The 24165-nt window shown below is 40.0% G+C and overlaps 1 protein-coding gene across 1 annotated transcript; it reads left to right on the forward strand.

The window, feature by feature from the left end:
* Positions 1-1941: 1941 nt before the first annotated feature.
* On the forward strand, positions 1942-24164 carry LOC135196972 (uncharacterized). Its single transcript, XM_064223846.1, has 2 exons — positions 1942-2160; positions 21139-24164. The coding sequence occupies exons 1-2, from the start codon at positions 1977-1979 to the stop codon at positions 22605-22607; spliced, it is 1653 nt and encodes a 550-aa protein (XP_064079916.1). The 5' UTR covers positions 1942-1976; the 3' UTR covers positions 22608-24164.
* Position 24165: the final 1 nt, after the last annotated feature.

A 24165-nucleotide genomic window follows, 5' to 3' on the forward strand; every position in this document is an offset into this window, starting at 1 on the left:
GTTCAGCTGCCGCTAAGTACCTTCCTATTGTTGAAGGACCTTAGGTTTGTATAGTTAGGAAAAATAAAATTTTTGACAAATTGGTATATTGTGCTAGAGACTTCCAATTTGTTGCAAAATGAAGGTAAATGATTTAATATTACTAGAATATAAGAGTTTTGGCTATCAATTGCATTTTTTTACCATTTCGGTCGAGTCAAAGTTGACAGAAGGTTGAAATTTTGGCACATCGTTATTTATATAAAAATATTTCAAAACTGATAAAAGCTACAACCATGGGTTGTTTTATATTGTATTCTACATGAAATTGTGCACATTTTCATATATAAAACTATGTAACAGCTAATGTAAAATGGTGCAAAAATTACGTCAATGTGATGAAATAATTTCTGAGATGTGTCACTGATGCTTTTTAGTGCGAGAAGAAAGAAATATGCGCATGCGCTTGGGTAATGCTTGTAAACAAAACAACAGCTTGATCCTTGAACTCCCAGCATCCCTCAAGGTGCGTGAATCAAAAGTTTTTGCCAAGTAGGCCTATAACTATATTCCGCGAATTTGTAAAAAAAACTTTTTGCGTCAACGTATCATACGTCAATTAAGCACCCAACAGACAATTTTTGTCTATGTTTAATACGTCCAATAGGCGTTTAAGGGTTAATGTGGTCTATGTGGAACTGCTAATGTAGATTAACACCAATTAAAATAAAAAAGCATGATGCTTGTGTATTTAGGCAGTGCATGATCAGAATAAAAAAAGGTTGCACTGACAGAATCATCTAATATCCTCATAATGATATAGTATAACTTAATATATCTTTGATCAGAGATATCAATTGCAACTTCACAACTCTGGGAACTCAAATCTATGGTTTCATCATTTATGCAGGGAGCTCGATAATACCGAATGGAGTCAAGTCGGTACTGGTGATCATTTGGACTGTTAATTAGTGTGATGTCACTCCCTTCGAGAGCTAGCCAGAGGAGTGGATTTTGCTATTAGTATATTGCTTGATGAAAAAATTCACAAATTACTGAATTTGACAAGAAAAATTTGGAGGCAATTCCCAGAAAAATCTGCGAACAGGTGAAGCCTTGAATCCTAAACCGCTGCTCTCAGCCTTTTGACACACCACCACCACCTCCTTGGGAACTTTCCCCTGCCTCCTAAACATCCCAGACCCTTTCTCAGTCTGTTATGAGTGCAAGCATAATGTTACCACCATTTTGTTAGACCTTTGCAGCATTGCACATATCTTTGGTTCTTGGGATCTTATTGTATTTGAATAATGTGTGTTTGGATAATCAAGGGATTACTTTTGATTTGGTTGTCCATGCTTGATTCTACTGATAATGACTTTGTGTAGGAGAGTTGTCCATCTGAATATGTAGTCAGTTATTCCAGATGATGTGCCTTACTTCTGCTGCTTTTGCCATAAGTTGTTTCCTCTCCCATTGCCGCTTATGTGTCATTGTATATTAACAAGACATATACTGGTCAATACTGCTGGCAATATTTAGCTGAAATGTTAAAGAGATGGGTTATAATGTTATATTAATAAATCATAAATATCATTTAATATTGCTGGTAATATTTACTTGAAATGGTAAGAGACATGTCGTTAGTTATCATGCTTATTTATTGGAAGAGGGTATTTAGATTGTACAAAGAAAATAAAGGGGTATGACTTACATATTTAACAACCAAGAATTGAACATGCTACAAAGTTTTTTCTATGCTATGGTGTTATGTAAGATCTCTTGTGTAGTATACATATTAAACATATTTCTCATATCTGGTTTTTTTATGTTCAGTATGCTATTTGTAGTGGATCTGATGAAGTTTTAAGTTATATTTTTAGATTTGTTTGAAAATGAGAGGCTGTTTTGGAGTTAAATATTTTCACCTTAGGTATACTACAATATTATCATTTCAGACCTCTGGTCGACTGTATCCCATACAGCTGAATGAAGAGATGGAAGTTGGGATATTTGGAAGGAAAAGTGGAATCAGTTCAGGACAGTTATCTAAGTGTTGTGCTGCTGTTATCATTGCTCTTGATACAGGGGCCCTGATGGCTGCTCATGTTAAATTCCCTGGAACGTTATCTATTTTGTGTCATCCTGAGGAAGCAGTTGTTTGGTCTGGAGTTGTCAAAGGTACAGTACATATTGGTAACTGTTTTCTTCAAAAGTCTCATTAGTTAAGCAGAATCTTGTGTCATTCAGCCGATGATTTTCAGTTTCTGTTTTTGGATATGAGTCCCCATTTCCATATTGGTTTTACAGCCATTTTGACTTCTGATTTGATTGGATGAACAGAAGAAGATATGATTAGAATTTTTTTACAACTGCATCTTTTTGCAATACACCACCTGAACACCTGAATTAGCCCTGGTCACCTGACCAGCCCCAACAACACCCCACAAAATTACCCACACTTAGGTAAAATTTTAACTGCCAGCATTACCAACACTGCAGGTAAACATTGTTACTGAGTCACCTGTCAACGGTTGGCAACGCTGCTGCCAGCAACCAGCCAACATTGACCACTTATGTCAGTTGCATTTTGTTTGCTCGCCTGTCAAGACTTTTCTTGCAGCATGCAAACCTTTGGTCACAGCCCAACCCCCCACTGTGTTCTTGGATAAGATTTGTTGACACCTTTAGCTTGTTTTGGATTTTGCCTTGGTTTTTCTCTGTTTGATTGAAGATAATGGACTAAACTTCAAAGGATCCTCCCACGGCTAAGACACCTCCAGACCATTCCAGGGAAGATGCAGCAACTCATCGCTCCTGTACCGCCTGCAAACAGAGGATGAGTACACTCAAATACGATCGACATTAATTGTTTATTTCATGTAGGAAGATTCAATGCAATCTAGGTCGTAGATGTGACGAGTGTAGGGATTGGTCTACCGACCAGATGCAGGCTTATATTAAGCATAAGAAAGCTCTTGCTTTAAAGAGTAAGGGTAGGTTAGCTTCAGGGGCTAAACCCAAGTTAGAGTAAGCTATTGATTTAGAGTCAGTCCTGTTTGAGAAGTTAGAAGATAGGTGAACATCGAGTATGTCTGGGTTGTTTACTACGTTGATGTCAAAGTTGCAAGACGAGATGAAAGTTAGCAATAGGGAACATTGTACTAACTGCTCTCTTCTAGCTCCCTGCCTGTTCCAGAACCAACCCTGATGGGAAGGAACTACTGAACCCCCCCCCCCCCCCCACCCCCCCCCCTCCCCCCCCCCCCCCCCCCCTCCGGCGAGGAGCAGGCAGTGTCTGCAGCAGAATTCGCCTATTCCTCTGAGAACGGAAGTCTGAGTTTAAATCAGAAATAGGAATGACGCAGGTAACTAGGGTGTTAGGGATCAGTTAGGCGAGACATGGTTCCAAGGGCAGTTGCTTCAGATCCTTTATTTAGTCCTGCTAGGTTAGGATCGTCATTGGATCCAGAGAATTGTTTGTTTCTGGCCAATACTGAGCCGAAAGTAAAATCTAGCCTTCCTCCTTCAGGGAGCTTCAACTCTGATCCTTCAGTGGTAGATACTTTGAATGCCCCTTCCTCTTCAAAGGCTCCTTTTCCGTCTAGAAACACTTCAGAACCTTTGCCCTTTGAGGGTTTCTCAAGCATTGCTCAGTTCAATTTGGCTGATTAGAATGGTGATCTTTTAGGCCTTTCATAGGGGTATAGGTCTTTAGTTAGGCAGTGTTTTCTTTTGGGTTTCTGTAATATTCAGGACCATGTTCTTAAGAATTTCCCTTTATTCTGTAATGATTTGTATTTAGATTTTCAAGGTGGTAAGGAATCTATTTATTTTCTTTCCCTTAAAAGGATGGCTTCTAATCCTTCTATATCCCCAGGTTCTTCAGTTTCTATTTCCCCGGTTTCGGGGGTTCTGTTTCAGTTTCAGAGCATTCGGTAGCCCCTCCTCAGGGGTTTTCCTACCTTCTCCTTTGGTTTTCCCTCATGAGAGTACTTTTGTTTCTAACGCGGCTTTGTCACTTTCCGCAGGTTTTCCCATTCAGGTGAGGTGTTGATGTCTTACTTGTCTTCGCAGGTTACTTCTATTAGTATTCCTTCATCTAACGCTGGTTTCAGTGTTGCTGCGGCAGGTGCCTCGGTTACCTGTCCCACTTCTGCAATCACTGGACCGAGGTTAGTTCCCAGTGTATCTTCCTCTGTTTTGCTTTCTCCGTTCGTCCTTCATAAGGTAGAAGATATTCCGCTGGATTTGGTTACTGGTGTTAGTTTGGTGTCGGGTTTGGTAGCAGGTCGTCCAGGTTTCCAGACTTTGTCGGGTCCGATGTTTGCTCAGCAAGGACGGTTACACCTGGATGTTTCGTGTTCACCAGTGGTAGATGTACACACATGGGATGCGTCCTCTTGGCATGTTCGGGGAAAATCTCCCTTGGATTATTAGTTCGGTTCAATCCAAGTTGTTGAATCAAGGTCATGAATCGCTAGGTCTACGCAGCTTCAGCGGTGTTTTGCTTCCGCAAGAATCCTTGAGTCTGTCGGTAGTTACCACATCTCTTGGTAGAGGTGATCTCAAATCCGGGTTTGATGTGTCCCGATGTTCAGTCTTTAGGTGTAGGTCAGGGAAGTTTAGGTTCTCCATCTCGTCAGGGTGGTATTCTGGGAGTTGGTCTTGCCTCTACTTCTCCTTCCGCTCAGGTGTGTTCATAAGATGTAGAGATTTTTCTGTCGAGGACATAGGTCCTCCTCCTCCTCCGGTAACAGGCTGTCTGCTTGTGAGAGACAGCGAGTATCGAAGAATTATAGACCTCATTCACCATCTGTTTCCTCAGTTGAAAGTCAATGAGGAACCTTTTAAACCTAGCCAAGCTATGTTTGAAGAACTTTTCTCTACCAAACTGCTGGTTTAGCATCCATCATGCAAGTTGCATTGGTTTGGGTGTGTGGAACAAGCCCTGAGGGAGGCACTCTCTCGGTTAGCTGCGGTAGTGGGGGCGGGTAGGCAGGACTCGGCACTTATTCCCAGTTGTAAACCCTTGTATGGCATAGCGGTTAACCCTTCTTCAGGTTTCAGAGCACCTCTTAACGAATCGTTAGAGGCTCTCCTTCCCAAGATCCCTGCAGGTAACAGACTCATTGGTATTTCGGTGAGACTGCTTGAAGACACCTGTAGGAATCAGTCTGAAGCTCTTGTCGCATACTATATGGATGCTCTTGGGCCTTATGGGTTTCTTAGAATGGGACGGGTATGGTCCTTTGGATCCCATTATATTCGATAACCTTATCACATCGGTGTCAATGGGTTTAGCTCATCAAGCGAACGTCTCGGGTGGTTGTACTACCTTTGTCGGCAAGAAGAGGTGGGATCTTTACCTGAGCCATCTCCCATCTCATTTCCCAGATATTCATAAGCGAGTTTTGTCCAGGCCTCCGTTGGCGCTCTGTGACAGTCTCTTCTAGGAGGACGATTTATCATCCATGGGTAATTTTGTTTCATCCACGTCCGTAGTTGAGTTGCAGCAAGCCAGTATTTGGGTGGCTGCTCAGAGCAATAGGTCCCCTAAAGGTTTGCATGCATCCTCTCCAGGTAAACACTCTGGTTAATCTTCCCCAGACAGGTCTCCGAAGAAAGTCAGGTTTTCATCCAAACCTTCTGCTTCCTCGAAACCCTCTTCTGGTAAGAAGGGTTTTTGGAGATAAGAGACACTCCCTTCGTTGACGCCAGTAGGAGGTTGTTTGTCCCCTTTCGTAACAACCTGGGAGAAGTGGGGTGCGTAGAGTTGTGTGGTGGAGGTTTTGAGAGTGGGGTACAAGCTCCCTTTCCATTCTTCCCCTCCACTATCCAATTCCCCGTTAGTTCTTTCAAGCTATTCCCCCCTCATCCGTCAGGGGGAAGGCTTTGACGATGGAAATTCATTCTTTGTGGGACAAGGGAGCGTTAGAACTAGCTTCCCCCTACTCCAGGCTTTTACAATCGAATCTTCATAAACTCCAAGGCAGACGGTTCTTGGAGGCCCATCATAGATCTTTCAGGCCTGAACCGTTTCATTGCTTTCATAAGTTTCGCATGGAAACGATTCAGTCGGTGCTGAGGTCGGTCCAAAAACACGACTGGATGGTGTCAGTGGACCTCAAGGATGCATATCTCCAAGTTCCAGTACATCTGGAATCTCAGAGATTCCTTCGTTTCTCGGGTCCACTGGGAACCGTCCAGTTCAAAGTCCTCTGTTTTGGACTAACCACAGCACCTCAGGTGTTCATGAGGGTGATAGCTCCTGTTTCTGCTATCATGCATCATCAGAGCTTCCGCATGAGGAGGTACCTGGACGATTGGCTACTTCAAGCTTCTTCTAGGGAGGAGGCTTTAAGAGCAAGGAACTCTCTTCTAAAGCTCTGCGAGACATTGGGGATTCATATCAATATGATGAAGAGTTCCCTGTCCCCTTCTCAGAATATTACCTATCTTGGCATGGCGATTCAGATGCCTCGTTTGAAGGCTTTCATGACATGAGAACTAGTGCAGTCGATTGTGAGTCAAGTCAAGCTCTTTCTCTCAGACAAAGTGCAAAGTTAAGTATATCTTAGTTTTACCAGACCACTGAGCTGATTAACAGCTCTCCTAGGGCTGGCCCGAAGGATTAGATATTTTTATATGGCTAGGAACCAATTGATCACCTAGCAACGGGACCTACAGCTTATTGTGGGATCCGAACACCACTATATCGAGAAATAAACTTCTATCACCAGAAATAAATTTCTCTGATTCCGCGTTGGCCGAGCTGGGAATCGAACCTGAGACCACCGGATTGGCAGCCTAGCTCGAAAACCACTCGGCCAGCGAGGAACTAGACAAAGTGCAACTTTCAAAAGAGTGGAGAAGTCTTCTGGGAAAGATGTCCTCTCTGTCCCTTCTAGTTCCAGGCTCTCGTCTCTGGATGCATTCTCTGCACATACATTTCAGGAATTGCTGGGACTTTCGGGAAGAGAACGCAGTGATAATCTGGGACGATTCCTGCCTCGAGGATCTTCGGTGGTGGTCAGATGAGGTTCATCTGACTACTGGCATAAGTTTTGCCCTCCCGATTCCAGATCTCCAGTTGTATTCAGATGCCTTTAATCAGTGTTGGGGTGCAACCCTGGAGGAAGCTCAGGCCGAGGGCCTTTGGACGGTTTCGGATCGGGAGGAGTCAATAAATGTCCGAGAATTAAGAGCCATAGAGGAGGCTCTGTTAAGCTTCAAAGATGAAGTTCAGGGGAAAGTCGTAGCACTCTTTTCAGACAGCGCTACGGCACTAGCTTATCTAAAGAGAGAGGGAGGTACAAAATCGTCAACCCTCAACATCATCGCGCAGAGAATCTTACCTTGATGCGAAAGCCACAAGGTCTCGTTACATCTGCAGTTCATTGCGGGAAAGCTCAACGTCCTAGAAGACGCTCTGAGCTGTTCATAAGAAGTCCGAGGAAGCGAATGGACATCAGCGCTAGAGGTAGTCCAATCACTGTTAAAGAGGTGGTCAGCCACGGTGGATCTGTTTGCCACAAGGATGAACTATCGTCTCCCTGTATATTTCTCTCCAGTAGTTGACCCTAGTCTTGTGGGACGGATTCTATGCTCAACTCATAGGACAATCTACATGTAAGTGGGTCCCCCGTATTTGCGTTCTCTGGATTCGCGGATTTCTCTCTGGGCCATATCTAACCATTATTTGAGGGAAATTTGCCTATTCGCAGGGTTTTCCAATGATAGATAATCACTAATTAGTGTATTTTTACGTTATTTTCATGCCTAAATACATTTTTATGGTACAAAAATGATATACTAGTTTTAAAATATTATTATTGATTAATACTGAAGGAAATCCCAGTCTTCACGCATCTTTCTTTCGAACGCCAGGTCTCTCTCTCTCTCTCTCTCTCTTCTCTCTCTCTCTCTCCTCTCTCTCTCTCTCTCTCTCTCTCTCTCTCACTCGACTGGATGAGAGATTTTTATGGTTCACGTATGTACAATATGTTTATTATTATTTTCAAATGATAACAATAATAATAATAATCATAAAAATGATAATAGTAATAATAACTTTAATTACAAAGATCATATGTGAAAGTATTTTACAGAAATACTACAATAATCTCTCTCTCTCTCTCTCCTCTCATCTCTCTCCTCTCTCTCTCTCTCGTCTCTCTCCTCTCCTCCCCCTCTCTCTCTCTCCTCTCCTCTCTCTCTCTCTCTCTCTCTCTCTCTCTCTCTCTTACTGAGATGTATGTTTTTAGGATAATAAATAAATGATTTACTAATTTTCAAATTTCAATATTAATGTAAACAGCAATAATATCAATTCATTAAAGAGAATACTAAAGTGTATTAGCAAGATTTTAGTTTATAATTTAAAAAATTATGTAAGAATGAAAGAAAATCCAATTTACCCTACATCTTGTCTTTGAACTTCACGTAGCCAAGCTGAGATGGCTGGGGTCCAACAGCTGTCAAATATTTCAAGTAATGTGACAGGAGCCCCGGGGAGTGTGTTGCCTACTCAAGATCATGTAAATTCTCTCTCTCTCTCTCTCTCTCTCTCTCTCTCTTACTGAGATGAGAGAATTTCTATGGTACATGTTATGTTTTATTAATATTTTAGCATAATAATAATAGTAATGTAACTAATTTCAAAATTCATGTTATAATATTTTAAAGAAATACAATAATCTATCCATTTCACTCTGTTAAATAAGGATAACCGCCCCCCCCCCCTCTCTCTCTCTCTTGCCACACGAGATACGTATGTTATAGTGGTAACTCTTGCCCTCTGTTTGGGCTGGAAGTGTATGTATAAGTATATCTTTAAGGACATTACTACATTTTCTGGTAAAATAGTAATATACAGTACTAGTTTACAAATAATATTAAGTTTAATGAGTAAACAGTAACAATAAAATTTCTCTCTCTCTCTCTCTCTCTCTCTCTCTCTCTCTCTCTCTTACTTACGTATGTTTATTTGTTTTGTAGAATAAATAAGTGATTTACCTTTTAACTAATTTTCAAATAATAAGATTAATTAAAAATAGTGATTCCCAGTCTTTTTATCCGCTTGGAGGACTGTGGGCGGAGGAGTAATGACAGTTTGATATACGAATTGGCGGAGGGGAAGGAGTCGGAGTCTAGGAGTTATCCTCTCTCTCTCTCTCTCTCTCTCTCTCTCTCTCTCTCTCTCTCTCTCTCTGTCTCTCCATTATTATTCTCTTTGTCTCAGAAATAATTCATAATTTCAGTCTTGATGGTCAGATATATGATGTTGCCATTCAGTGGGCTCTCTCTCTCTCTCTCTCTCTCTCTCTCTCTCTCTCTCTCTCGTCTCTCTCTCTCTCTCTCTCTCTGTTATTGACTGTAGGTATATATTTTTAGCGGTAAAATTTTTAAGATGACTTGGAAATGATATTAATGATATAACCTCAAAGATTAATGCAGTAATAGGTTAGTAATTTTAGGCATATTTGAAGTAGGATGTTATTTAAGGTATACATATGGTATCTGAACTTTCAAGATAGGCAGTTATAAGCAGTTTTAGTGGTGGTTTTAACTATTCACGGGGGTGTCTGGTACACATCCCCGTGAATACAGGGGGAACACTGTATATGCCCTCCCTCTGTTCGGCTTCATTCATCAGGTACTGACGCAGCTAAGAGGGTGCAAGAATATGGAGATGACCCTAATTGCTCTGTTTTGGCCTCAGAGACCTTGGTTCCCGTATCTCTTGGGATTGCTGTTTGAACCTCCGATCCTCCTGCCACAAAGGAAGGATCTTCTCAAACAGCCTCATTTTCATCGTTATCACAAGAACCTTCCCGTGCTCAATCTAGCTACGTGGAGACTGTGCAGCGAGCAGCCCAAGATTTTGATCTTTTGAAAGGAGTGGCTCGACAACTCTATGTGCGTGAGGAAGTCTACAAGAAAGTTATACCAGGTAAGGTGAGCAATGTACCGTACATGGTGCAGGGGACAAGAGCATAGTATTTCGCGCCCTACAATAGCAAAGGTGGTGGATTTTCTTCTTTTCCTCAGAAAATCCAAGTCCCTCTCTTACTTTACTATTGCAGGCTACAGATCCATGTTAGCTAGCACCTTTAGTTTTCATTTACCAGAGATTTCTAATAGTAGAGTTCTTCATGATCTCAGATCCTTTAAGAAGTTCTAAAATTGTTGAGTTCGCAAGCTTTTGAACCTCTGGAGAATTTGTTCTTACGAGAACTTACTAAGAAAATTTTGTTTTTAATATCACTGGCTACGGCTAAAAGAGTGGGGGAAATTGAGGCTGTCGCGAGATCAATTTCGTTTGCGGGGAAGGACTTGTATCTTGTATCTTCCGGAGTTTGTGGCTAAGTCAGAGTCAGAAACTAACCTTCTTCTGATAGAGTTTAAGGTTTTGTCTCTCGAGGATTTCGTCGGAGGTGATGTTGCCGAGATGCATCTTTGTCCAGTATGAGCACTTAAATATTACCTGTCGTGCACTTCCAAATTATTGCTGTGGCCACGGTTCTTATTCGTTTCGCCCAGGAACCCCTCAAGACCGCTATTGAAAAATGCGATCAGTTTTTTCTTAAAGGAAGTCATTTCCCAATCCCTTCCCAGAGACACAATTTCGGATAACAGTATTCCGTGCCCTAGAGCGCATCCTATCAGTAAGCAGGATTTTAGAAGTGGTGCCTTGGAAGTCAGTATCGGTATTCACTTCTTTCTACTTGAGAGGTGTACAGTTCAGTACAGAGGAGGGTTACTCGCTATGGACGTTCATAGTGGCTAATACAGTGTTATGTTAGTTGGCAATTAGCATGGGTTCCGAAGGGTAGGTAGTAATTTTATTGATTTCTTGTTTTTTTTGTAAATTTAGTCTGTCTACTTTTATGGGTTATCTCTTGAGTTTGGTGTACTATCCTTGGTAAGTATATTGTTTTGCCACTTCACAGCTCCCTCATCACGTCTTCTGGATTCATCACTCGCCTTCAGTGGACGTCGGGAGAGATCTGCCCATGGAACTTATTCTCCATACATGGGAGGCTAACAGCCACATGGGAGATGTTCAGTTCCACTCCAAACATGAGAGGTATATGATACCACATGGGAGACTTCAGGTAGGATCTGCCCTTGGGACTTTGGGAGGCTGTACAGCCACATGTGAGATGTTTAGTTCCCCTCCACACATGCGAAGTTTATACTTCATGGGAGGTTAGACGTGACCAAGATGAGACAGACTAATTAGACTAACGTTGAGGTACTCGTTCCTTCCGTTTCTCACCTGAGCATTGATTGAAGGTGAGTTAACAGTATTAATCCAAGGTAATAGTTTAATGAGTTTATACCAATGTACATCTGTTGGTCAGGCTGAAACAATGATTGAACCCACCTCCATTTTAAATGTTGTAAATCGGGCTAATTCAGGTGTTCAGGTGGTGTATTGCAATGTGGAGTTTTTATATTAAAACTAATATTGTAATACCTACCTGAACACCTGAATGACACCCCCCTCCTCCCCTCGTCAAATGATTACTGATTTACCGAATGATGTAAGTGGTCACTGTCGGCTGGTTGCTGGCGGCAGCGTTGCCAGCCGTGGACAGGTGATTCAGTAACAATGTTTACCTGCAGCATTGGTAATGCTGGCATTAAAATTTTACCTAAGTGTGGGTAATTTTGTGGGGTGTTGTTCAGGCTGGTCAGGTGACCAGGGCTACTTCAGGTATTCGGGTAAGTACAGTGGTACCTCAGGATACGAAATTAATCCGTTCCGAGGCGGCCTTCGTAATCTGAGCTTTTTGTATCTTGAACCGCATTTTACATGTAAATTGCCTAGTTCGTTCCAAGTCCTACAAAAACACCTCAGTAAATTTTATAATAAAGCTAAATTGACCATTAAACAATGAAATACAACAATTTGGACCATTCAATACCTAACTTAATTCGTACTACTAATATGTACTACATAGTACCTGTAAATAAAGATTATTAGTGTACATGGTATACAAGAAATACTGTACTTACGTATGTAGTAAAATGTGGAACCTTACCTTTCAAGTGAGGCTCACTCCGAAAGTGGCGACAGAGGAGGACAGACGGCAGAAAACTTGTACGTACGTACACTTAACTTTTCAAAACACATTAAAAAATGTCAGGAAACATTAAGACCAAACTTTTAAAAAAAATTAAAATTTAATTTTTTTTTTTTTTTTTTTATACTTTACGTTTTTTTTTTTTTTTTTTTTTTTTACAAAATTTCAGTTTCTTCATCACTTTCAACTTTCTGTTTTTTTGTAACACTTGGATCTTCCTGTTTGCTTACTCCTTTAAAAAATAACTATCCCAGGAATATTGCTTCTGGCTGCTTTTCAAAATGCTCCTGAAATGACTCAGGCAAACGTCATCGAACTGCGCAAGCATACGACCTGTGTAAGCCTTTTCGGGGTGTCTCTTTTCTACAAATGATGCAGCTTATGAAAAGCAGCTAGAGCATCCTTAATTTCTGCCTTTGTCATAGGGTCGTCCTCCTCCTCCTCGCCGCTGCTAGAGAACTCTTCTTGAACCACGTTAGGTTGCATGGCCTCCAACTCCTTCAGGTCATCCGTCGTAAGCTCCTCTTGGTGCTCCTTGAGAAGGTCATTGATGTTGTCCTCGTCGACGACCAGCCCCATGGACTTGCCGAGTGCAACGATCTCGTCAAGATCTGGTTGCGAAACAGTTTCAGTATCGTCAACTGTTTCTGAATCTGCACCAGCTTCGCCCACGTCGAATCCCTCGAATTCTCGGGCGGGTACGGCATCAGGCTAGTTTCCTCCATGAAGAATTCAAGGTTCGCCTCGAAACCTCCTGCCAAGCTTGATCGATGAGTCGGATGCACGTTACGATATCAAAGTGCTCCTTCCAAAATTCATGCAAGGTGAGGTTTATGTTATCTGTGATGTCGAAACATCTCTTGATGATTAAGTTACTTTAAGGTTTATTAAAACGCAATGTTACTGTGTATGTTTATCACTTTATTGTAAGTTTAAGCTTTATATTATAGCAATTAACCTTACTTGTGTTTTAATTTACCTGATATTGTTGTTTTCTCCACTTCCTTTCCAAGCTTGAAGGGGCCAATTCTCTGGCACTATTTCACGGAGCGACACAGGCTGAGCCCAGAAAAGGGATTTTGACGGAGGAAAAATCTATTTCTGGGCAATGACCTGTGTCGCCCAGTGAAATCCCACCCTTCCTTTTTGCATTCCACACCCTGTTTGGCCCAAGCTTGGGTGCTATCTTCAGGAATGACGACAAAGACGCTCACCATAGTTGTAGCTGGTAGCGGGACCTTAGTTCAGCTCCTCTGTAGGTGAAGGATTTTGGCGGAGGAGGAGACTAAATGGCTAAGGGACCTCTGGTGTAGGTATCCATCCACTCCGCTCTTTTACTAGACCGCACACCTGTTTAATTAAAAGGTACGGGAGGCGAGCCAGGATAATTCTAGTCACTAATCGTTTCTCGTTTTTTCTCTGGTATATATTGCGAATATGTTTATGCCTTAGAAAGAACTTGAGTATCAAAGAAACCATTTCACTGGGTCGACAAACCAGGTCATTGCCTCCCAGAAATAGATTTTTCCATCCATCAAAATCCCTTTATTATGCAAAAATATTAATACAAACACACATGCTACCATAGAAATTCTCGTCATCTTCAGTAATAGAAGAGAATTTTATAATGATCTTGAGTGGGCAACACACTCACCCCGGGGCTTCCTATCACAATTAACTTGATATATTGGACCAGCTGGTTGGACCCCCAGCCAATCTCAGCTTGGCTGTAGCCTGGATGTTCAAAGACAAGATGCAGGGTTAAAATGGATTTTGCTTTCATTTCGTTACATAATTTGTTTTTTTATTTAAACTAAACTAAAATCTTTTGCTAATTCAACTTTAGTATTTTTCATTAATGCCAATTGATAATTATTGCTGTTTTACATTTAAATATTCATATTTGAAAATTAGTAAATCATTTATTTGATCCAACAATAACAAAAATCCATACATCTCTGTAAGAGAGAAAGATGAGAGGATGAGAGAGAGAGAGGAGAAGAGCGAGACGAGAGTGAGAGAGAGAGAGAAGAGGAAAGGAGAGAGGAGAAGAGGAGATAGATTATTGTAGTAGTTCTGATAAAATACTTTCACATGATTTTTTTGTAATTACAGTTTTATTATTATCATGGCTTTTTTATTTTATTATTTATTTATTTATTTTTTTTTTTTTTGCTTTATTTCATCACCAGTTCCTACCACTTTCGACGGGGTGGTCATTTATAGTGTGGGGTTCCAGGTTGCATCCTGCCTCCGTTAGGAGTCCATCAACTCTTCTTTACTATGTGCGTCATTTCTAGGATCAACACTTTTGCTGCAATTGAGTCCCCCCCCCCCCCCCCCCCCCTGGAGCTACTTCAGCCTCTAGTTTTTCCAGATTCTTTTTCAAGGATTCTTGGGATTGTGGCCCTAGTGTTTCCTATGATTATGGGTTAGCAATTTCCACTGGCATATCCCAATATCCTTCTTATTTTTAATTTTCTGGTCTTGATTACTTATCCATTTTTTACCTTTCATTTATCTTCAACTCGAGTGTTACCCATGGTTATTTGGTGACATCAATGAGTGGTACTTTCTTCCTTGATTTTTGTCAATCCAACGTCACGTCTGGTCTGTTTGCCGAACGTATCACCGATCTGTTTCTTTGATACCATAGTCCCAGAGGATCTCTGACCCTGATCGTATTTTCTATCACTCCTTTCAGGTTGGTGCTCATAACCACCCTTTATTACTGCAAGGTAGCTGATGTTTCTTTGGGCACAGGCTCCAGTGGAGGGCTTTTTGCTTACATGAACAATGCCATGCCCTTTTTGTACTGGTTCTGTGCAAGTGCCGGAATATTCGCTTGCTATGTGGTTTATGGTCTCATTTTTGCGTATTGCACTTCTTACAGATGGGAGGGGAGGATGTTATGTTCCATCTATTTGCACTTCCTAAACATATGGGAGGGGGGATGTTATTTCCATTCTCTCCCATGATGGTAGGCATTCTCACCTCGGTCTCAGGAGGGATTCTCTCGTGGGCGAGCCGCCCAAGACCGGGCCCGACCAAAGGAGAATGCAACTCTAGGTCCCAAGTAGCCCTATAAAATACTTCCCGCCCCACAAAACTTTCTTGCTATCAGTACTCTTGCAACCAAACGGTCGTCCGAACATCGTCACCTGAAGATGACCTTGAGAAAGGTCAAAACGTCACTTGATACCACGGATATACCAGCACCAATACCAGCCCTTAAAACCAAAAGACGACCCCGGCCCGAACTGAAAACTACGCCTACTGGAATGATACCGGCACTGACGACGACCCCTGCTTGACCTGCGGACCTATAAATTCCTGTATTTTCTAATAAAACATTACCTTTAGCATTTACAAAGTTTTTTTGAGAATTGCCCAATATGAATATTTGGCCGAGGTTAACTCAGAAACCATCGCTGAGCTTTGAGAAAGTTGAATTGTAAGGAAAATAGAAAAAAACAGTATATACAAAATCAACTCTCTTAATTCTGCCATCCTTTTTAAAAACAGCAATTTGCCTTAAAGAGGCGGGTTCTTCTAACCAAAAGACAATACATGCTCATTTTATTATTTAGTTATTATTATTATTATTATTATTATTATTATTATTCATTTATTATTATTATTTATTATTATTATTATTAATTATTATTATTATTATTATTTTATTTTCATTTGGAACATTTGGAAAGTACTTTAATGAACAAATATTATGCATATGTGTTTAACCATGAAGCATCTCTCATCTCAGTTAGAGAGAGAGGAGAGAAGGAGAGCGGAGGGAGAGGGAGAGGGAGAAGAGGATGAGTGAGGAGAGAGAGAGAGAGGGAGAGAGAAACACACTCCCCTCCCCTCCTGGTTTCCACATTACTTGATATAAATTTTACAGCTGTTGGACCTCCCAGCTGTTGGACCTGTCAATTCAAAAGAAAGGATTCATGAAGACTTGGGAGATTTCCTTCATTCTGTACATAATTTTTTTGTTTATTAGAACTAAATCGTTACTAAATTTACTGGTATGTATTTCTTTAATAAAATTGATTGCTCTTTGACCATTAATGTTAATTTAATTTTGAAAATTAGTAAATCATTTATTTATTATACAGAAAACATATATCTCTGTAAGAGAAAGATAATTATTTGTTATGTGATATCATTTAATCTTATTAAACTTACTAATACAGTATTGATCAATACTAATATTTTAAATTTAGTAAATAATTTTTTCTGTCATAGAAATGTATTTAGGCATGAAAATAACATCAAAATACACTAATTAGTGATTATTTATCATCAGAAAACCCCGCAAATAATGGGTAGAGATGGTCCAGAGAGAAATACGCAAATTAGGGGGCCCCCACTGTATTGACATATTGAAATATTTCAGCGTTTTTCTGTCGCCATAATGATATATTCACTTATTCATGCTTCAAAGTCTGTATAAGTTTTTGAGCCTTTCTCCTTATATATTTTTACTTTTGTTCCTTTTTGTATTTATGCAAACCCAACATCTATCTCCTTCGTGTTTGTTTTGTTTACGTATTCTGTTTTATTTGATTATGTAACTGCAGGGAGTTAAAGGGATAGTTTCCAGCTCTTGATACCAACTCTTCTATTTTTAGACACCTTTCAACCTCATTTTCAAGACCCCCCCCCCCCCCCCCCCCCCCCCATGTTCTTTTCTGTCTTGTTCTGAAATGCATTTTCATAAACAAAAATGTTTTTTTTATTATTATTGACTATGCAGTTTCTTGGAATGTTATGTATGAGTCTCAGATGTTGTGTAGGTTGAGAGGATTGAGACAAAGGCGGATTTTTTCGTTTCCAGGCAAGTTTTCCTCCTCTCCCTCAACACAAAGGTTGATATCACAAGATCTTCAACAGTGTGTTTAGTCCCGAATTGCTCTCCCATAGCAGTGGGAGTTCTGGCTACGGTTCCTGTCTTGTTTCTTGCCCCCATCTTTAGGGGGGCCTGGGGTTGAGTTGAAGGCTTGCTCCCTTCCCCTCTGAATGTTGTTCTTGGCCTTTTGAGCAGTGGAGGATTTTTGCCAAGAGGAAGCATCAGAGGAGGAAGAAGGGGGTTTCCCCTTTGATGGCTGCTTCTTGGTCTCATGGTTCCTTCTGTGCATTCTTCCTTCAGTTGCTTCTTCCATAGCTTCAACTTTGGAAGCTTTGAGAGAGGAATTAGGAAACATTTTCTCTCTGGTTACCTCTCCGGGGTGGGGAGGTTCCCCCCTGTGAGGGAAGAGGCAACATCATCTTGCTCTATTTCAGGATCGAAGGCTCAGAAGATGGTTGGCGTCTGGCCTTCCAAGAGTATCAACATTTGTTGGCCTTTTCCCCATTTCCTGTCCGCCTCAACATTTGCCAGCTTTGCTGCTCTCCTCTTAGCTGTACCAGGATCTCTGGTTTCAGTGTTGCCACATCAGCCTTTGGAGTACCCAGACCAACATTTTGAGTTCAAGGATGCAGTGACTAACCCGTTCTCCTATACATAGTCCTACAGTTCTTGATCTGTCGGCAGCATATCCCTCTCAGAACTTTGGAACACCCTTCGGTGGTCCTACTTGTACCCCTGCTCCATCAGGAGCATTTCCCTTGCAGAGCTTTGAAGCCCCTACCACTGTGGTGACTACTTCTGGTGCTCCATCTTCTGATGCTCTCTTGAAAGCAGTCAGTGGTTGAAAGTCAGCATTATGTTTCAAGAGAAGTTCACCTGTGTTGTGAAGAAGAAGCATTGCAGGTCTCCTTCTGTCTTCTCCTCCATCATCTTCCTTCTTTCTTCTGTCTTCATCCAACCACAGCCATGGTTCTCCTGCGGCAGCTGGCAGCCATGTCACTGATAAGGGGGTGTTATGTCCAGCTGCTTCTCAGACATTAGCATTTCACTCCAAGTAGAAATCAGCAATTGGAAAATATACAGCAGTGTCGTCATCCCCTGATCCCCCTGTTTGTGTTCATAGGAAGGATAACAAGGCTCCTGTTAAGAAATCCCAGGTAGTGAAGGCTTTGGAAGTTCAGATGTTTCCATCTGGGTCCTGCAATCATATGACAGATGGGAGAGATTCAGCACAGCTGCAGAAATGTTTCTAACCTAGGCCATTGTTGCCTCGTTGTTCACACATTGAGACATTAGTCTCCATCATTTCAGAACTACTTGATCACACACTCAGGAGACCCTCTGATCATCGTTTCAACTCCCATGACAGTGTCTTGTTGCACTTATGCGTCCATGAAGACTTGCATATATGTACTCTTAGTTCAGGCCAGTCAGTCATTCAGCCTCGCTCCTCAGCGTCTTGTCGTTCAAGTTCGCACGGACTTGCAGCTGTATATCAACACACAGTCGTCGAATGGGGGTCTGAAAGCATTGATAGAACTTCTGTGGACATCTAGAAAGGCAATTCTGTGTAATCATACCGTCTTCTGCTTTGAAATAAGAGTCAATCAATTGTGATCGTGCAACTTTTTTTCCTGGTGTGATTGGAATTATTTTCTAGCTCTGTAGATCTACAGAGCAGACCTACTCATCAGTACAACAACTTCTGTGTTCTTTTCGGCAATGCTCTTCTTAGCACAAGGATGAAGACTAATTTTTGGGTCTTCAACAAAATCTCCCCATTCCTTCCCATCATCTCTGAGAGGTGAGAGGACTTAGCTTAATGGTGAGACAACAACTCTACCCTTGGGGTGTACACAAACTTCCCCTCCACAGATACTTCGTGTACACACTTCCCCTCCAGAGATACTTTGTGCCTCAAATCATCAACCAAAGGGCATTCACATAAACTTCAGGAGGCTAGGTTGGGTAAGGATTGCTTGGGTACTTATCCTAACTTAGCCTAGTGAGATGATCAAATAAGGGTACCCCTTAACTTTCTGGTGGACATCAGTACATTTATGGCCAGATCTTTCGTTGCCAGGATCAACAGTCTGTCCATCGCATTCAGGAAGAACCTGTCGATCAAGTACCAAAACGAAATGTATTTGTGCAGATCACATTCATTTCCTTTTACCCTGGGATGTTGCCTATAGGTCCTTGGACTCCTTTTCCTTGGATTCTATTGAGGATGTTCAACAAGTCATGTAGTACACCCAGCTCTTGAGGGACAAGGGGGAGGTGTGGGACTGGCCTCCTTCCTTTCTCGGGTCTTCCTTCCTCTTCCAATGAACAGAGGAACAGTGAACGAACAGTGACGTGCTGGACTGGCATGCATGCTGGTTATCTAGATGACTGAATATCCTATCTATAATCTAGCAAGGGGAGAGAGGGACTCACTATGAGCAAACCAGCTGGTTATTCTTAGCTTTGTAGTCTCCAAAACTGTGGGTTCATCCAAACCTTTTAGACTTAAGGATATTACATTCCTTTAATTCAAAATGCCCAGAAGTGTAATGATTGAACATCTATCTAGTTCAGTAGATCAGAGAGAGGTACGTTTTCCTTTCTTTGCTCTTTCATGACCAGGAAGAGAGTACCCAGGCGAGCTGAACTACCAGTCAGTTAAGAGATTTACTGAGAATCATCCCTCCAAAAAAGTCTCCCACATGTAAAAACTGAGGGTTTGTATTTGTTTACAAACGAATGACAAATTTTTAAGTAATTTGTATTTTCCCTAACATACAAACCTGAGGTGTTTACATAAAAGGCCCACCTCTTAACACCCCTCATTCTCTTACCTTGGCCACCTTGGCCAAAAGGTAAACTGCATAGAACTGTGTGTACACTGACTTGGTGGGCGATACTTCTGCAACTGTTACCATAACCACCTTGGCAAAAGTTTAACAGCTGGATTTCCAGCTTGCTGAAAGTTAATCATATATGTAAAAACCTCAGGTTTGTGTTCTGAAAAATACAAATTACTTTTAAAATTGGTTATGTCAAATGCACTCAGTTGTTTTCATTAACCATCAGAACAAAACCTTCCAGCTATACTGTATATATAGATTATTCTTATAGAAGTGTATAGTAGGGCAGAGCACATGCTATTAGGAAAGTGTTAGTAAATTACTCCTGTAAAGAGGAAAGTGTTAGTAAATTACTCCTGTAAAGATATGTCTTCATACCACCTAACATCTAAGATGTCAGCAATTTAATTTTTAAAGGGAATTTATAATTTCTGTTAAATGCTGTTACATACAAATGAAGGTTGGTAACCAATTCTTTGGTGTTAAGAGTGGGTTTCTTACTCACTAATGCATGTATCACCTACAAGGTATATCTGTGATTTTAACTGCTGATATGGTAGACATCAAACCCTGCACCAGTCATTTAAAGGATCCTCTTAGTGGAGTGAGAAGTAAACCCATGAACAAAAATCTTTAAAAATGAAAAAATCAAGAATTACAGGCCAATGAATGAATATTTTAGGTTATTAATCTAAAAATATCAGGAAGGATATAAATTTAAGAGTAAAATGGGAAGAAGATACTGTGCACGCTATAGTAATTGCTGATGAGAAGATGAGTCTACATGTACAGGACACTGAAGATGTAAATAATGATTTGGTTGAGGTAGTGCAAAGCTGCTTCATTGAAGAGATGACCAATGTGTTGCAGTATGGGATAGGAGCCAAATAAGTTAATGACTACTTATAGCAATCATAATAGTATTTGTTGATGTAATTCTGTATGCATCAATTGGTGTTTGAAAGTGTTCCTATCCTGCTTTCAGTGTTGTACTCATCAAATGTCAACCCAGTGGGTTATGCTTATTTATGAACATACAGGTTTTGGAGTTAATGACAGAAACTCTAATACATAAATCAAACTGCTACTTAGTCCTTCAGCTATATGCCACAAGTGTTGCAATCACAGCAGGTTTGTGTAGGGATTATCCAGTGGTTTGCTGTTAAGTGAGTGCATTCTTATGGGTGGCTACACCTTGTGTTAACTATCCAATTAACTTAGAACTGCTATTCATTAATATTAGCAGTTTCTTGACTAGTATTAGAAAGAAAAATATTAAGTAAAACTATGGGGTGTATGATTGCTCTGTGAAATGTTGAAATAGTTTTAAAGATTTCACATACAATTTGAAACTTTCCAGGAAAAGACGACAGGTGTGCCATTGTGGTTATTAGTAAAGCTGGTATTATTTACATAGGATTGCCAAGAAGACGCCCAAAAGATGTTCCAGTCATCAAACCTATTGAACACAGGAAATGCAATCTATCATGGCACGAGGAAAAGTTACAAAATTCACCTCTAGCTTGCCAAAGTCATGATAATGTAATCCTTATATCTGATGGGATTTCTCTGTTGTTGAGTGTGGTTAATTTTCTGAGTGACAGTAAAGTTTGTCTCAAAACTTGCAAGTTACCGTATTATGGAGTTGTGAAAATTGCTAGTGTCACAGATGATAAATTACGTTTAATAACTTGTGATGGGAGAACTTATGAGAAAACATGGAAGTTTGTAGTCAAAAGCATTGATAAAGAAAAATCCCCAAAGCCTCCAGAACCAGAACTTGCATCATCAGTCAAGGAAGTGTTAACTGGTATACAGCATTGTTCAGAGATGGTGCAAGCAGAAGGAAGTCTTATTCGTGATCTGGATATCTACATGAGTCAGTTAAGTTTAGCTGCTAGTCTTTTAGCTGAACCACAAAGGGATATTTTTTCTGGGACTGCAAAAATAGAACAACAATTAGAACAAAAGGGGTACTACATGGCTCATTTAAAACTAAAAAAGAATATGTCAAGGATTGACTTTGAAGGAAAATGGTGGCTTTTGAATGTCACTGTTCCCATCAATGGGTATAAAGAGTCCTTGTGTATGAAGCTTGATGGACAGCATTTAAATAAAGAGATCAATGTATCAATTCCACTACCAGATTTAAACATCCTCCACTCATTATCAACTATTAAAATTGTATGCCATTTGTTATTAGGACACTTTACTACCTTTCAGCCTGTTTGCCAAGTGTTGGCATGCTGTGTGAACATAGATATTTTTCATTTTTTGTCTCATTGTCATGAACTTACTGTAAAAGATTTAAGAATATCATCCAAGTTCTCAACTGCCATTCAGAATTTTGCTGTTAAAAGGAATCAGAGTGCAACTACTTCTGCAGATGACTTGTTGCCAGTTCAGCCATGTCAGGTTAAGTTGTCTTTTATAGATAACAATGTGAATAGGCAGTTGTTTCTAATGTTGCTTAATCGGAATTCAGTAATGAAGTGTACTGTTTCCAGTTTAAAAGATTCAAATCAAGTTCAGTTGTGGTATCGTGACATACCTGTTGATCTTCATTATTCCCTGATTGACAAGAAAATAATTATATCAGTGAGTGGTCCAGATTCATCCTTGGTTCTTGCAGTGAAAGTTGCTATTGAAAGACTGATTACTGAAAATGGTTCAGTTCCATCTTCCATTTCACTTTCTGCTGATGTCTTTGAAGAAGCTCAGAATTCCTGCCAGATGTTAGAGTTTGAATCTTCCAAAGCCATAACGCAAGTTGCCATGAACCATATGCATAAAATTGTCACTAAAACATTGTGCAATGTTCCACTTTGATATTGGTTAGGAAGAAGCATAGGAAGAATTATTGGGCAAGGAATCTGTGTGACAGGTTATCTTATTATAAAATGTATGAATTAAACAAGAAGAGAGAGTAAACCAAAGTCATTAAAGTGAACTATAAGGCCAGGCAGAGAAGAGTAAAGTAAAAAAGGTGACAGTACAATAAGTAATGTAGAGACTGAGTGAGAAATTGACTTATGAGTAATTTGAGATACTTGTGATAAAAACAATAGTTTAAAATAATGATTAATTGTTTCCTTGATGTTTAGACCAATATCATTGAGAATGCAATTCATTGAATACCAGTGGTTACTTACCAACTGTTACCTGTGTGGGACCAAGACCTGTAACGCTCAGTATCAGGGAACTGTCTTGAGTAACTGTGTGCTTCGATGCCATATAAGACATGGCTGCTGTAACTTTATAATGCTTATGTGATTTCCACTTTGTATTTAATGACTAATGTTCTTGGAGACGATTGTTGTTGTCTTTTCTTGTTTATATTGTTATTTATCCATTTTTAATTTTGGTATTTTGACATTTCATATCAGTTTATGATACCAAATGCTGTCATTAAGCAGGTTCATCATGAAATTAAGGAGAAACACACATTAGTAAAAAAAGTATTTTTTAATGAAGAATCAGGACAAAGACCAGTAGAATTAAGTAGAATGTTATTGAGATAGGTTGTAGATAAAGAGTGGCCAAGATGGTAATTTGGTTAGGAAATGGAAAGTACAGAAGAAAGCAGAGAGAACTTACTAATTAAATGTCTAACCCCATCAAGGGAAAACATTATGTAAAAACATGGAAGAGGACAATAACAGGGTGTACACTCAAGAATTACATAATCACCATAAGTTAAATATAACTTGAAAGGCAGCAAATAGTAATATTGGCCCTCAGTTTAACTAAATTCAATATGGGGCAGCAGTTTTGAGTGTGGAATTTCTTATAAATGGATGGTTTCATTGAAACTAAAGCTGTATGGGAGTTGAAATGAAATTTGTGTATATTTTTCCAAATAAAGGGACTGAGAAGAAAAAATTAACTTATAGACACCAAGAAAATAGAAATTAGACAAGTGGGAAGATTTCCAAAATTCAAATGAAGAACAAAAACACTATAGTTCTCTCATCATTTTATGGCATTTTATATGTTTTTGCAATGTATAATATCCCAATTTAATTTTATTGTTCTAATGGAACATGTTTGCTGGTTGCTCATCAGTATTTGTAGCTTTGTTTTTGCTTAGTTTTCATATGATATTTGCCAGAAAGTTTTAAGGATGACATTCTAATGTGATCCTGACAAACTGTCTCATGAGTTATATCTTGCATGTTATGGAGACTAGCCTAAAGTATGGAAGGTAAACTAGTGAAGAATACCCAGGTATTTGAGTTATCAGAAATAGACTGCATACAGCAGTAATGAGTCAAGTTATGAATTAGTGTGTTTTTATAATGTTTATTAAGTTCAATACAATTTATACATGAAATTACAGATAAATATGTTCAGAGATGCAAAATAAATGCATGAATTCACCCGTAAC

Source organism: Macrobrachium nipponense, chromosome 18 (genome assembly GCF_015104395.2).
Source record: "Macrobrachium nipponense isolate FS-2020 chromosome 18, ASM1510439v2, whole genome shotgun sequence".
Lineage (NCBI taxonomy): Eukaryota > Metazoa > Arthropoda > Malacostraca > Decapoda > Palaemonidae > Macrobrachium > Macrobrachium nipponense.